The 15,887-nt window shown below is 46.3% G+C and overlaps 1 protein-coding gene across 1 annotated transcript in view; it reads left to right on the top strand.

Annotated features, from left to right (window-relative positions):
* Positions 1–9,115, top strand: part of rasal2 (RAS protein activator like 2) — a 49,743-nt gene extending 40,628 nt beyond the window's left edge. Inside the window, 7 exon segments of the mRNA XM_035422076.1 lie at positions 326–525; positions 625–807; positions 809–1,331; positions 2,042–2,167; positions 2,750–2,952; positions 3,499–3,586; positions 8,216–9,115. Coding sequence (XP_035277967.1) covers positions 326–525; positions 625–807; positions 809–1,331; positions 2,042–2,167; positions 2,750–2,952; positions 3,499–3,586; positions 8,216–8,383 — 1,491 coding nt within the window. The 3' untranslated portion in view covers positions 8,384–9,115.
* Positions 9,116–15,887: the final 6,772 nt, after the last annotated feature.

Here is a 15,887-nt window from a genome sequence, read left to right as displayed (position 1 = left end):
TTGCGCCCTCCCCATCCACACTCACCACCTCCTGCGCTAGTTTGCTTTTGGTGCATGTCATGCGTTTGGTTTTGGAATGGCTGTAGTAGAAGCATGTGTTGTTGTTTTTTATTCCTAATTTCGTTTCCTTTTGTTTTTCCTTCTCCATTCCTCCTCCTCCTCCTCCTCTTTCTGCCAATGTATCCCCCTTACCCCACCACACCGTTTCCATGGTTACGCTGCCCTGCCCCAATGCATTATGGCACCTGTCGCCCTCCACTGCCATCCCCTTCCAAATCACGGGGGGATGTGGCCACTGGCGCTGCCGTGGTAACCTACATCCCAGGGTGAAAATTCCTTCCTGCAGGCAACAGCGGCCAAGCTGGGCCCTCTGCCCCGTATCCTGGGCGACATCGCCCGCTCGCTGTCCAGCCCCACCCCCCTCCAGCAGCAGCTCCGCCTTTTTCAGGACCACAGCTCCGCCCCCAACATTAGCGGCAGCGTCTCCTCCGGGCTGCAGAGGATATTCGAGGACCCGGCCGACAGGTAGGCCCGTGACATCACTCTGTATCACTGCGCCACACGCGTCACTCTGTGCTCAGAGGTGAGTCTCATATGTGCGTGTGTGTGTCTCTGTCCCTGCAGTGAAGTGCGCAGTATGAAGACTCCGGTGCAGGAGAGGGACGGATTTTTCCGGAAGGCTCCCCTCCTGGGCCAGCAGCCGTCCACGCAGAGCATGAGTTTCTCCGACAAGGAGGAGCGCGACTCCGTGCTGCCGAACGGCCGCAGCGTGTCGCTCATGGACCTGCAGGAGTCGCACGCGCCCCCCCCCCGAACGCGCGCCCCTCAGCCAGGCCCCGCCCAGGCTCGGCCGCACCGGCTCGCAGGTCTCCATCGGGGGCCCCGCCCCCCACCACCACCCCGCCCCCAGGCCCTCCCTGAGGGACAGCCTGCCCCAGAGCGCCCCCCAGACGCGGCGGCCGCTGCCCCCCGCCCTGCAGCCGCTGTCCTTCCAGAACCCCGTGTACCACCTGAGTAACCCGGGCAACCCGGGGGTGGAGTCCAGCTCGGAGAACCTGAGCACGGAGAGCTCCCACTGTAGCACGCACAGCGAGGACTGTGCCACGCCCCGTCGGCACCCTGCCACGCCCAGACAGGGTGCCGCCCACATCGTCAGCACCCCGCGCTCCCTCCCCATCAGTGTCGACTCCGCCCACCACGCTAGCGTCCGCCCTCATGCTGACCCCGCCCACCATGTCGCCGCTCGCCAGCATCCGCAGAACCTGTCTGCCAGAGAGAGCCCCGTACCCAGAGCCAGAATACACAAGCAACAGGCACCGCAGGCACAACAGGTAAAATACACTATACCCCAAACACTATACACGCAACTGTCCACTGTATGATACACACTATACACCAAACACTATACATAGAACTATCCACTGTACTACTCACAACTATACACCAAACACTGTTGTCTTTGCAAACCAAGTAGCTAATAAGCTAAGTTTTTTCCAGTGATTTATTATTGGCAAAGGTGTCTTATTACTGTGCAGAAAAGCTAATGGTTAATTCAAATAGATTTCATGGGCTTTCGCTCAATTTGTAAAATTCACTCAGCGATAGCAGATGTAGCATGAAATGAATCACTGCGTTGGCTCATATTTGTATTGCTATTTTTGAAAACAGTTCATTAGCCTTGTTGAAGTGAATTTTGTTATTCTCATATTTTTTACCATTGACTTTTGTTTATAAGACGTTGTCGTGTTTCTCTGTGTTCTCAATTGTAGGCAGGTATACCCATGAGTTTTTGCTAATATTCAGGTTTTGTATAGTGTATATCATGATATATTATATTGCCTAATTATAGAATACTGTATACAACATGGAGGGTATGCAAACAGAGGCCGAGTTCGCCTCATCTCCACTCTGCTCTGCCTGTTTGTCTGTAAGCCCTGCGGACACTGACAGAAGGCCTGTGCGTGTGTGCGTGCGTGCGTGTGTGTGTGGGTGTGTGTGCCTGTGTGTGTGTGTGCCTGTGTGTGTGTGCGTCCTCCTGTAGGTGCAGTCGCCGGTGGAGTCTGTCTCTATGTCCCCTGTAGAGAGGACTGCTGCCTGGGTGCTCAACAATGGACAGTATGAGGAGGAGGAGGCTGAGGCTCGAGAGAACAGCAAGCACGCAGAGAAGGTATCATTACAAGCTAACACCTTGTTACTGCAGTGCTACAGGCTAACACACTGTTACTCTAGTGCTACAGGCTAACACCTTGTTACTGCAGTGCTACAGGCTAACACACTGTTACTCTAGTGCTACAGGCTAGCACTTTGTTACTGCAGTGCTACAGGCTGACACACTGTTACTCTAGTGCTACGGGCTAACACACTGATACTGCAGTGCTACAGGCTAACACACTGATACTGCAGTGCTACAGGCTAACACCCTGTTACTGCAGTGCTACAGGCTAACACCCTGTTACTGCAGTGCTACAGGCTAACACACTGTTATTGCAGTGCTACAGGCTAACACCCTGTTACTGCAGTGCTACAGGCTAACACACTGTTAATGCAGTGCTACAGGCTAACACCCAGTTACTGCAGTGCAATATGCTAACGCACTGTTACTGTAGTGCTACTGGCTAACACCCAGTTACTGCAGTGCTATATGCTAACGCACTGTTACTGCAGTGCTACAGCCTGTGTGTAAACAGACTGAGGTGTGCATAGCTGTGCGTTTGTCGGTGAGAGACTGACTGGCTGCTCCCTGGCGCAGTACGAGCAGGAGATCACGCAGCTGAAGGATCGCCTCCTGGTTTCGGGGCGGAGGCTGGAGGAGTGCGAGCAGCGCCTGCTGGCCCAGGAGCAGCAGATGCAGAAGCTGCTCCTGGAGTACAAGGTCCGGCTGGAGGACAGCGAGGACCGACTGCGCAGGCAGCAGGACGAGAAGGACAGCCAGATGAAGAGCATCATCTGCAGGTGGACAACCCCTTACCTCACAGACAGCCAGGAGACCCCAAACCTCATATAGACAAACAGCTGTACGAACATCACATTTACTCACAATTTGCCAGCCCTCTCCGGGCGCCTCTAAACCTTACTGACACCCCATAATTTCTCTCACAGACTCCCCAAACTTGACATTCACCCCAAAATTCGCCAAACGTACAGCACAGTCTCCAAAATCCCAGGTGCATGTTTATTGTATAGGAAATGTGATTCTGCAGATCAGTCCTTTTGGGAGTTGAGGTTTCATTTCATGGCCACTAGATGGTAGTATGTGCCAGCGATATGTCTCCTGTTTCCACTGTGCAGAACACATGCGTGTGGTGTAGCTGGTTCATTATGATATTTGTGGAGGTCCAAGGTTCAGTGCTCTAGGCAATGGGCGATGGGCCTGTTTATTTCACATCCTCAAAACCAGAGGCAGAGATCCCCAAATTTCAGCTTCACCCCCAAAGCTCGCATTAAGCCCACATTGTGGCTTGGATGCCCCAGAGCTCACCGGGCTCTTCTGTCTCTCAGGTTGATGGCAGTGGAGGAGGAGCTGAAGAGGGACCATGCAGAGATGCAGGCCGTGATCGATGCCAAGCAGAAGATTATCGATGCGCAGGTAATGGGGCATGTCATGAGCTCAAAAGAACCAGACATTTTGTTTGCCTTAAAGACCCTGTGCAAGCATTATTTTTTTATCCTTCAATTATAGATAAAGAACCAAGAAAAATGTACTATGCTATTTGGCATTTGTTCATTCTGCTGAGATTTTGAATGAATTGTTTTATGCTGAAAGCAAAAAAGCTCTTTTACTGCCCACTGCTGGAGGATTTGGTATTGGTACAAAATCCTGGTATGTAAGACCTTGTTTCTGACGTTGTCAACTAGGAGATTTGCATAAAAAGATCCCACTTTGGAGGTGGAGGCAGCAATGATTCTATGAGCGGGATTGACCAGTATCAGCTCATGCACGTACAGCTGAATCGCTCTGATCCTGCCGCTGATTCAGCTGGTGTTGGTGTCATCGATGTAAGCATCGTTGTCATTTTCCATACAGTTCTACATGTTCTGATAGCTAGCCAGCTACATACTGTATAGAGTGTCCTAATTAGTGGGCTGTTGTATCAAAAGTGAATCAGCGAATATTCATTGCAGGAGGAACATGCCCTCTCTGTCCAGTTCTCTTGTTCAAGAAATTTGATTTTCATGTTTATAAATTGTGAAAATTTTTTTTCCATTTTTTCTTATGGCTTCAATGGATGCCTATTTACAAAGGAAAAATTTTGATTGCACAGGTTCTTTAAGAAAATAAATAATTATAACTTTGAAGGAACAGAGGATGCAAGAACATGCATGAGAATGTCACCTCTGCTCTGTTTTGGCTACTGTGTTTATCTTGTGTTGTGATTGCTCGAGTAAATACTGATGTATGAAGCATGTGGAGTAATTTCTCCCAAAAACAGTACAACTCAAATCGTGTGTGTGCTCCTAAAACAGTACTAATGCATGAATCACAGTGTTTGTTTGTAAATCACTGAGTATTAATGAATGAATCACACAGTGTGTTTGCTCCTAAAATACTGAGTACTAATGAATGAATCACACAGTGTGTTTGCTCCTAAAATACTGAGTACTAATGAATGAATCACACAGTGTGTTTGCTCCTAAAATACTGAGTACTAATGAATGAATCACACAGTGTGATTGCTCCTAAAATACTGAGTGCTAATGTATGAATCACTGTGTTTGCAGCTAAATCACTGAGTACTAATGAATGAATCACACAGTGTGCTTGCTCCTAAAATACTGAGTACTGATGTATGAAATCACGTAGTTCTCCTAAAAACAGTCTTTACCTATGAATCAAAGACTTCCTCTTGTGATCTGTTGTGACTGTTGGATGTTACTGTGGGGCAATGGACTGGCTCAACTAGTTCTGATCTAGTTCTGAGTCGGCTATGTGGATTCCTCAAGCTGTTTTAGATGGATACGTGATGGGTTCTAACCTGGGTGGGTCATTTAGTTGGATTCTAACACACTTCAGCTTGGTGAAGTATAACATATCAGTTAGGTGATGTCTCGTGTGGCATTTATGTGGCTTCTAATATGTCGGCTAAGTTGTTTCTAACACTGCCTGTTTGCTGGGTTCAATAACCTTCAGTTTGGTGGATTCAAACTCGTGCCAACCTGGCGGATCACAGTGCGTTTAATCAAGGTTGACAGTAACATACTTATCGGTTATCTAACACAGTCAGTGGACTCTTGCACATGTGGCAGTTGAGTGGATTCTCATGTGTGTCAGGGAGGTGGAGTCTAATGCACGTCTGATTGATTATAATGTGTCAAATTAATATTATAATGTGGTTGTGTGTGTCGGAAAGTTTGAAGCCACCTAGTTGCATTCTAGTTTTAGACTAGTGTGAACCAGTAAACTAGTGTGAACTAGTTTGACTCTTCTGACATGCGTTGAGACCAGCACGTGTCAGCAAGGTGGATTCAGAGATTTAGATATGTAGATTCTTGATTCTTACCAACACACATGCCGTCAGCTATTTGGAATCAAAAACATTTGTCAGATTGACGGATTCTGACATATGACCACTGGATTCTAAAATATTGTTTTTAAGCATACATATCAGCCAGGCAGCTTCTAACCCATGTATTAGGTACATTGTGACGTGCAGGTCATATGTGTATTTATACACGTGTCAGTTTGGTTAATTATAAGACATCTGTTAGTTAGGAGGATTATTTATTGAATTTCAGGATGCACCAGAGGTGAGAGAAATAAGGGCAATGTGGCCTCTGAAGAAGTATGGCGATAATTTCATTTATTTTATGATTGTGGATTTGAGTTATATAGCCCCGTCTTGTTTGATTAGCCGAGCTGGCCTGCAGTTGTTTGAATTCTGTGAGAAAGGGTACTTAATGTTGGCACATTGACTGCACTACATCTGCTGCTCAAATGGTGCCCTCTGACTCTACTCCCATCGGGGCCCGGTGATTTGCCAGGGCCTGTGTGTCAATTTGACCTGTATTTGACACAACTCCGTTTTGCAGAGCGATGCGATGCTGGCTCTGAATGCTAACTCCCTCGGAGTTGTTATGGGGAATATCTGAGCGGCCAGGGGAAGTCTCTCAGGGGGCCGGCTGTCGGTCGGCATGCGATTGGTTCTGTGTAACTGAAAGAGGGGCGCGGCTTGAAGGCGAGCTGCTCCGGCTGGCTCCCCCTGCAGGTGTCTGACGGCAGTGCTTGTGCTCACCGGCTTGTTGTCACTGTGTTGAATTCCAGGTCGCTAACGGTGCCGAGGTAACCGAAGCAGGCAAGTAAAAAAAAAAAAAAACCGGTTCTCCGGTTCGGCGGAAAAAACGGCGCTACGCGCGCGAGCCCCGCTTCACGCTCGCCGCTCTCCGCACCCACTCCAGCCCCCCCCGACAGGCGGCGGGAGGCGTCCGCGCTGAGAGCCCCGCGTCCTCTGAGTGCGCTACTCAAACGGAGAGCCCGCGTCCGCGGAAGGCGCTGTCCTCCTCCAGCGCCGCGCCGACGCGTCCTCTCTCTTCTCCTGGCGGGGATAGGACTGGAGTGGGTAACGCTTGAGGGACGAGGAGGTGGGCTGTGGTTTGATTAGTGCAGTCAGGTGGCGGAAGGCAGCGTATGTAGAGGGCTCCTCTCTGGGCTGGACTGGGTGTGGATGAGGTGCAGGTTCTGTTTGTTAGCTTTAGCCTTGGCTGCTTACCTCCTGCCCGCCTTGTCTGCACCTGTCTGTGAACTCCCCCTCCCCACACCGCCATGCCACGGGCCTGTCTCCCACTCCCCATCACACCCATATTACACTACACCCATATCTATACCTGTATCATGTTCCCCACCACATCCCATAATACATACCCGATCACACCCATATTACACTACACCCATATCTATACATGTATCATGTTCCCCACCACATCCCATAATACATACCCGATCACACCCATATTACATCACACCCATATTACACTACACCCATATCTACACCTGTATCATGTTCCCCACCACATCCCATAATACATACCCGATCACACCCACATTACATCTCACCCATATCCCCCATATCCATACCTGTATCATGCTCCCCACCATGGTCCATAATACATAGCCTGTCACACCCATATTAGGCCACACCCATATCCCCCCCATATCTATGCTTGTATCACAGTCCATATGCTCCACACCCCACTCATATTGCATTCCCCATTGCGCCCATAATACACACTCGCACTCTCATAGCCCCAACCCTATACCCATATCACTCTCCACTGTGCTCATATTGCATTCCCTGTGCTACAGTCTCCACAATGTATGCATCGTACTCCCCAGCCCACTCCCATTTCCCACCCCCCATATTACGCTCCCCAGTATTTTTGACCCCGCCCCCTTTTCCCCTGCACCCTGCCTCTGTGTCCCCAGCCCCTCATCCTTGCCCTCTGTCCTGCCCCCTTTTCAAGCCCCATATCCCAAGCCCCGCCCCCCTTCTCATGCAGGGTAAAAGACTTGGCCTGACTCTGTTTGGTTCACGACCAATGGCACTGACACTCCGTTCATTGTGAAAATGAAGGGAGGAAACTAAAGGAAACATTGTGTTTTTTTTTTTTGTGCACTCGGTTACCAGCATTTAAAGTACATTCTCACCTCCTCTCTGGTCCACAACGTAGTGCTCTTATGGTTTATCTCTGTCCAAATACGAAATAAAATGAGAGCACATTGAAGAATATCCCGTCGCAGAACAATACCAGCCGCCGCGGCGGTGGAACGCTGTTCGGTCGTTTATATCCCACGGCGAGAAGAACGGCGGCCTGGATTAGACGCTAAATTAGCCGGCAGCGCGACGCAGCCGAAAAACTGCCATTGAGAACAGAGAGAGGAACCGCGTGGAGGAGCAGCAATGATTCCTTTATTTACTACATGACATGCATTGACCTCCAGCGCGGGCGCTGGCGTGCCAGCCTGCGCGTGCGAGTCCTTTCTGTCCGTCTCTCCGCGGTTGGCGGAGCGGCCCCGGGGCCCGCCGGGGGCCTCCCCAGGTGGCAGGTATGCCCGCGCGAGTGTTAGCAGTCAGGCTTCGACACGCTCCATTCACCCCCGCCCCCCCTCCCCCCCCCTCATTACAGTTCTGCCATCTGCCAGCGCCTCTGCTGTGAAGGATTGTGGGAAGGCTGGCGCGCTGATGTCTCTTCGCTCCCCTCCCCCCCCCCCCCTCCCCCACAGGAGAAGAGGATCAGCTCCCTGGATGCTGCAAACTCGCGGCTCATGAGCGCCCTCACGCAGGTGAAGGAGCGCTATAGCATGCAGAACCTGCGCAACGGCCTCTCGCCCACCAACCCCACCAAGCTGTCCATCACCGAGAACGGGGAGTTCAAGAACAGCAGCTGCTGATCCAACCCGCGCGCCCACCACTGACCCGGGCCTGGGTGTACATGTATATATCAGTGTCCACCTGTGCCCCTGGCTGTACATGTATATATCAATATCTGTGACCGCTCTTGTACAGAGATGTAAGATACTGCCATGGAGGAGTGCGGGGAGAAGGGGCGGAGCTTGTTAGATATTTTAATGAGTTAGTGAGTTTTGTGTTTTATAAATAATATTGTTCTCCTGACCAGATCTAGTGAAAGCAGAGTTTTAAGAGATTTTTAAGTATTGTGTAATTTAGAGATGATTTAGCAGGGTGTATATATGAAGAGAAATTTGTTTTGACAAAAAAAGAATAAGCACATAGGAAATGGATTGAGCGGTTGGGGAAAGAGAGAATTATCACTGACAGAAAAGAAAAGGACATAATGAGTCAGATACTTTTATGCACTCCGTTTGCCTAACCCAACCTTTTTTTAATCTTTTATTTTGTGCTTTTTCCTTGACAATGTGTTGTATTCCTTTTGATAAGATTGAAATGCTTTTATTAAACCTGGATAACTGGTCCACTCTCCGTGTGGGCGCAGCAACACCCACAATGCCCTACTGTTCAGGGTCACATGACCTGGGTCAGCCGGCTCCAGCATGTGTGCGTTTATTTATTCAGTTAGTCAGGACTGTGGGGTCCATGTCTTATAACCCCACTGACTGTGTGCGGTTTCCAGTTTCTTATAAATGACTACTGTTAAAACTGTTCACTGTTTCCTGAGTCTGTTCTCTCAAAACATCACTGTCAGTCCTTTGGGATGGAAACGAGTCTGTACCTACTCCGTATATCTGAAATCCGTGGATTCAGGTTTTAGGGCGTGTGGTGCAAATTGCGGGGTCCAGAATCTCTGGAGCACAGTGTGGTACCCAATCCTGACCGTGCCAGTGTCAGCCCCGTAGGGTAGTGTATAATTGGCTGTGTTCACCTCCATCTCGTCCCATACCAGTGACCCCTCCCGGCCAGTCAGTCACCGCAGCACATGCCCGTCTGAGCTCTTCCAAACCGCTTTTTCAGACAATGTTACAATAATGGCGTGGACCTGCAATTCCAGACTTTCAGAATTGGAAAGAAAAGGGGAAAAAAACGGGGGTTGAAAGTGAGATTTTCCGGCCTCCCTGGTGTAGTATCCCAGAGTGCGGCACTGCTCCCCGCAGGCCACACTGGGACCCTAACCCTGCAGGACGGCTTTCCAGCACCGATGACCAGGGCCGGCGGACGGCTGCAAACCCACAGCCGCGGCTCTCCTGGCGCGCCGCAGGGTGAAACGCCGCCTTCAAGGACCTCTGCATGTTGGCACTGCCGCTCAGTTCCAGCACCGAGCGCTGGTGCTACAACTGGGCGTGCCATCCGGACGACGAAGAACGGCGTGTCTGTAGACCGCGAAAATAAAAGAGTCTGGCGTTTTTTGTGAAATGTTGATGATCTGGAGCGTGTTTTTCCGCATATACCGGTTCATCACATCCTGCTCGCCAACAGCATCAGTGATTCATCTTACTGTTCACACTCTGCTATTCCTACAACTCTACAGTCCTACTGTCCAGACTATGCTAGGCAGTGCATTTAAGCTGGAGGTGGTATGCCTCAAAATGAGGTCATAATCCAGTACTTTGAGTGGTTTAGCAATGCAGTGCCTCTGCCAGAGCAGACTTTGTCTCAAAAACCTTAGTATTAAAATTGAGGAGGAGAATGTCTCGGTCGTGCGACTCATTGCTGTCCCGCGGAGTCCTGATGAGACGCATGAATCCTTGTCGGTTTCCTTTAATCAAATGTGACACTATTTCTGCTGTCATTCAGAGCGAAGCCAGGCGGAGGGAAGATCCGCTTTCTCTGTTAATTAAGGCTGCCTACACATTACAGGCCTGCTGTGCTGCCCTTGTACAAGTTTGCTAACAAAGCAACCTGATACACAGAAAATGAGTGACTGTTTGCGCATGCAGTATTGAAAAGATACACAACTGCCTCCTGTTTTAACTGAACACTTCACACACTGCACATTTCAACCCAAAAATTATGACTGACACATCTGGTCGTACCACCAACGCTGCTAATTCAGTGGTAAGAAGGACCTCATTAAGGGTTTTTATCAAACTGATAGCTATGCTGTTCAGCTGTTCGTGCTGCTACATTGCTGTGCAGTGTGATCATTAGTGGAATTTCTACCTACACTCTCTATAGCAGGGATGGCTATCTTTGTCCTGTATTCTGATTTTGCTCCACCAAATGCTAATTGGGTGAGATGTGAATATATCGGATGGCACTCCAGTTCCACATTCAGCCCCTCAGGAATAGACCTGTGGCTTAAGGACTTCTATAAAAAGGAAAGGAGGTGCTTACCACTGTTTCTGGGTCCCAAGAAGATGAATTAATTAAGCCTGGAGGATTCTAATGTCAATGTAAATTGTAATGTAAATATTGATATCTGCGTACTGTCAGCACTGTAAGTTCACCTGTAATATTGATATCAGCGTATCATTACTGTGGAGTGATGTTGATATCTGCACATAAATATTGTGATAGATAAGTGTTATTAATGTGTGCATTGTAATTGTACTTAATAATTTGCATGTTCAAGATTAGCTTTATCCAACTGACCGCAAATGAAAACCCTCAAAAACCATTTCCCGTTAGGATGACCATCCTTCACTGGCAGAGCCGTCAAAGTTGAATATCACTTTGCTCACACATTTGTAAAGTCCAGAGGTCCATTGGCTTCATGATCACATGTGAAGCTGTATGCTGTTTTTGTTCATTATTTAGCTGTGCATTTGAAATGGAGAATTCACCCAAAGCATTACATGATATCTGATATTAATTACTGTGCACACATAGTAGGATTCAGCTTCTATGACTTCTGTTGAAAGCAATGCTTTTCATGTTTCTTTCACTAAAATTCCATTTTTGGAGTCCATTCATGTCAATATGTGAGCGCTGAAAGACGAATGAATTATATAAAATCACCGCGGACTGCATTTTTTACCCAGAGCAACAGGATGCTCTTCCTCTGCCAGCCATATGGGGGTGCTGTGTAACCAGAAACCCCAAATCAAATTGCGACGCTGCTTTTTTTTGTTGGCCTGTTCTCTCAGGCGCTGATTTCTACTGGACACATATTGGACATTTAATTAAAGTCATGTTGGCTAATTATTCTCCTGTGTTAATAAGACTAACATTGCCACTGCACTGTTAGCAAGTCTGATACTGTAACCTTAATAATATTGATACTGCATGGATAAAAAAGACTGATACTGCAGTATATATGATGCTGACCATGTTTATAAAGGCCAGTTCATATAAAAACTGTGAGAGCAGGCAAGATGAGGGAGAAAAAATCTTAAAGTCCACATCAGAACAGAGGTTAACCAATTAAAGACTGTTTCCATAACGACCATGGGTTTGTTGAGTGGAGCTGTCTCGTCTTTAACTCTAGACTCTCCTTTGAAACTGAATATCAGATCTTTGCAGCATATATTCCGCTAAAAACATTCTCAACTATCCTGCTGGTTGATGATGATCTGAACTTACCTCGAGGCTACTGCTTACCTTAAGGCTAGATCTGATACTGCTCCTTTATTTTTTGCCTATTTTTCTCCCTCTTAATTTGTAAAGCCTAATTGTAGGCATGACCCATTGCTGCATCCCCTCTGAATGCAGGTGGGCAGAGACATCCTCCAGCACACCACAACATGTAACCACTCTGCAGACCAGCAGCTGAGCTCCACAGTCGTTTCCCCGAAGGACTGCACCACTTATGCAAGTGGCACATGCAGGCTGCAGGAACCCCAACAAACAGAGGAGCTGGTCTTGTGCAGCGAAGCTGAGAAAGCCCTCCCTCCCAGGCCAATTTCAAATCCAGCCATGCACCACCCTGCTACAATGCCCAGTCATCTGGATTACTGATAATACGGCCAGTCATATTCCACCTTGAGATTATGGCCTGTTACCCTGACACTGGCCAATCGACCCCCACCCTGAGACTATGAAGAACTGAGGAAAAAAGTACAGCAGTTATTCAAGGTTACACACTGTTTATATGCCGCCCCTTCTTCCTCCCTAATTTAGAATTCCCAACTGTACATCTACAGTCATTGCTCCAACCTCGGCTGTCAGGAAAGCATGTGACAAGAAAACATTATCCGTTATTGACCCATGACTTGACCGGAGAGTTCACCCTCAGCCAGCTCAAGAAATGTAGTACTCAGTAATGGTCATGTCTGCTCTGAGGGCAAAATGGTGGAGCTTCTCATTGAAACCCATATAAAATTATGAGGCTTTGACTGCAAAATAAAACTTTAAAAAATCTCAGCTTATCATTGTTACTGTATCTTTCCCATTATAAGCAGACTGTGAAATTGTTTCACTTTTTCACAAATTTTTAAGGACGATAATTTCTATTTCTTTATCCCCATTATATGCACTCGCAAGCATATAAATTACATAGACTAGTTTGGGATGCTTGCTGTGTAGCAAACCTCCCACTGGTCCAAATTAATCAGCTGAATTAGCCAAGGATGGCAAGTGAATCAAACACCACTATGCACAACATGTTTCATTGTATTCAAGGCTTATGTGAAGTTATGTTTGGAAATTATGCTGCTTTGTAAAAATGTGTGGTACGTGTTATGAATGCCATATCTGAGAAAATATTAAATGTTGCAGGCACATGCTCTATTTCTACAAACAGATAGCAAGTGTTTGTACAATGGCTGAGAGGTGTCTTTGAAATCAACTATACCAAAACCCAACATCTTAAATTGGCATAGCCCCCTCAGCAACAGTAGGAATACATAGCTACAGAGTCCCCACCCTCCCCTTTGACTCCAACTCATTTTTTGCACTTTTGGCTTTTTTGTAATATCCCTGTCTTAAATAAACCCCATTATCTCACAAACTATACTGCTTGCCAAAATGACCAAATCACCTGATTCCACAGGAGTCTCACTCAGTAAACATACAGGACATATTTACTCTCATTTTGTATTTTCTTTATTCTGTAGTGATTGTATGTACATCTGATACTACAAGAAACCAGATTTCTTTTGCCAGTCATACCCCAGGATTTATACAACACCAGGGTAAAAGTTTCATGTAGATTTAATAAAGTAAAATTTGACATGTTTTCCCAAAGGTGGGTCCAAGTGTCCCCAAATCCTCCCAAAATGGCACCTAACCACTCCAAATTGAAATATAGTGCTTATCTATTTTTTCCCCAGCCATATTCTACTTCCAGAAGCTAAATTCTAGTGAGGGTGGTACCCTCTGGAACCCCACAAAACAAATGTTCTTTATTTGTCCATTCATTCTTTTTGGCTAAGCTCTTTATTTCAGCAAAAAGATATCCTTTTGGGCAGCTTCTATGTATAAAGAAATGTTTGTGACAAGATGGTGTAATGATGTGACACCAGGTATTGAGATGCACGCTGGTTTTACTATTATAAGGCAAACTCCAGCTGTTACTCTTGCTGTTGCTGGTAATATGGCCGGTACTGTTGCTGGTGCTATGGCTGTTGATGTCGCTGTTGCTGTTGTCTCTGTTCACTGGACCGTATTGTGAGCGTCTCTTGTTGGGTTCCCAGTCTTACTGCAGGCACCACAGATAAAGGGTAACGCCGAGTATCTAATCGTCCACAGCTGTGACTGCAGGCCAGCTAAACCACTCCCCCTTATCTCCGCCCACAGTCATCAATTTTAATGATACTTAAAGGCTGAAGTACACTATAGTATAATTCAAGTATAAGTGTTATAAGCGCTTCTTAGGTGCAATAATTCTATACATCATTGGTTCTTAAACCTTTTAATATCAGGACCCAAATTAGAAATATTTTTTTATATCGGGATCCAAATTTGAAATTTAGTTGCTTTAAGGGACCCATCAGATACACATAAAAGCATAGCCTAGTGGACTACAGACTCATTCTGGTGTAATGACACTGGCTGCATCTATCTATTTCCAGTTAAGGTATCATTGTGATGTTCAAGCCTTTATTGGGTACAATGCAATCACATAATTGTGTACTTTCGTACATTGTTTTTCACCTGTGTATATACAAGTTAATGATACATTAGTTAACTTATTAGCCTTGTATATAGTTTTATTAGCTTTAAAGGTCGCTAATATAGCTAATACATCTATATACAAGGCTACTAACCTCTATTGGAATAAGCTATGACAAAATTAATGAGTGCATTGTGGGCTGACTCTTGTTTCCGGTGTTGATAGGAGCAAATATTTTGTTCAGGAGTATTGTAATACTCTGTGTTGAGCATGTAGAGGAGTGTTGGAATTCTCTGTGTTGAGCATACAGGGGAGTGTTGGAATTCTCTGTGCTGACATACAGAGCAGTATTGGAACTCTGTGTTGAACATACAGGGGAGTGTTGGAATTCTCTGTGTTGATGTATAGGTCAGTATTACAATTCTCTGTGTTGAATGTACAGGGGATTGTTGGAATTCTCTGTTGAGTGAAAAGGGGAGTGTTAAAATTCTCTGTTTTGAGTGTATAGAGGAGTGTTGGAATTCTCCTAATACTTTCTGAGATGCTTGTGTGTCAGCTCAGGCCAGTGAAGGATAGCTGTAAAGGGCTCACATTGTAAGCCATCATATTACAGGCCAATTGTTTTATCCAGTTTGAGGGCAAGTGAAAGGCTCGATCAATATTGAGGGCTGGACGGAATTTGGCCGGTGGCTGCTGAGGTCATGCGGTTAAGATTGGATCTTGACAAATGTCCCTGAGGTCCCACAAATATGCTGGTTCAGTTTCAGCTTGGACGTCAAACTCAATATCTGATTCTTTTAGCGTTAGGGTAGTAAGGGCATGTGCCAAGGGCAAAGAAATCAAATAGGCCAAGATGGTTGTTGTTATGTTATCTTATTAATACATATGAATAAGTTGTCAGGTGTTATCTTATTCTCATCAATCTGTTTAGACTGTGCCCATAACTATTCATGTTGCGTAAAATTTACCAATACATTTAGATGGACACATTGAGTAAGTCAAAGGACTCTAAGGAATCATTTGTTAAATGTCACAAATAGAAAGGACAGAGAGCACTGTGTCCATGAAGAGAGAGAGAGAGAGAGAGAGAGAGAAATCATGTGAATTGTTCCAAACTTCAGATATGATTTCACTTTGCCTGTCTTATGTCAAGAAGTAAAGACTAGATGTATATATTACCATATGATCTTTTTTTGTTCTAAATTTCTATACATTTTTTTTACCCGTTGATAGTGGGTCTCTCCATAAAAATTCAACCAGGATTTAGGTATTTTTAGGCTTATGTTTCCAATTTTCCTCATCATATTTAACCCAGGCAGTCACTGTTTATTAAAATTTTTAAAAATTAAAATAAAATAAAAAGAGTTTGGGACGTTTCTGGGCGTGGTGCTCTTTTCTGTGTGGGGATGGGTGGGCGTGGCTTAAGATTCCAACAAAGTGTTTGTGGCTAGTTTGCTGGCAGATGCGAAGAAGCCTAGATACAGCAA

Source organism: Anguilla anguilla, chromosome 6 (assembly GCF_013347855.1).
Source record: "Anguilla anguilla isolate fAngAng1 chromosome 6, fAngAng1.pri, whole genome shotgun sequence".
NCBI classification, from domain to species: Eukaryota; Metazoa; Chordata; class Actinopteri; order Anguilliformes; family Anguillidae; genus Anguilla; species Anguilla anguilla.
This window is presented reverse-complemented; position numbering and strand designations above follow the sequence as displayed.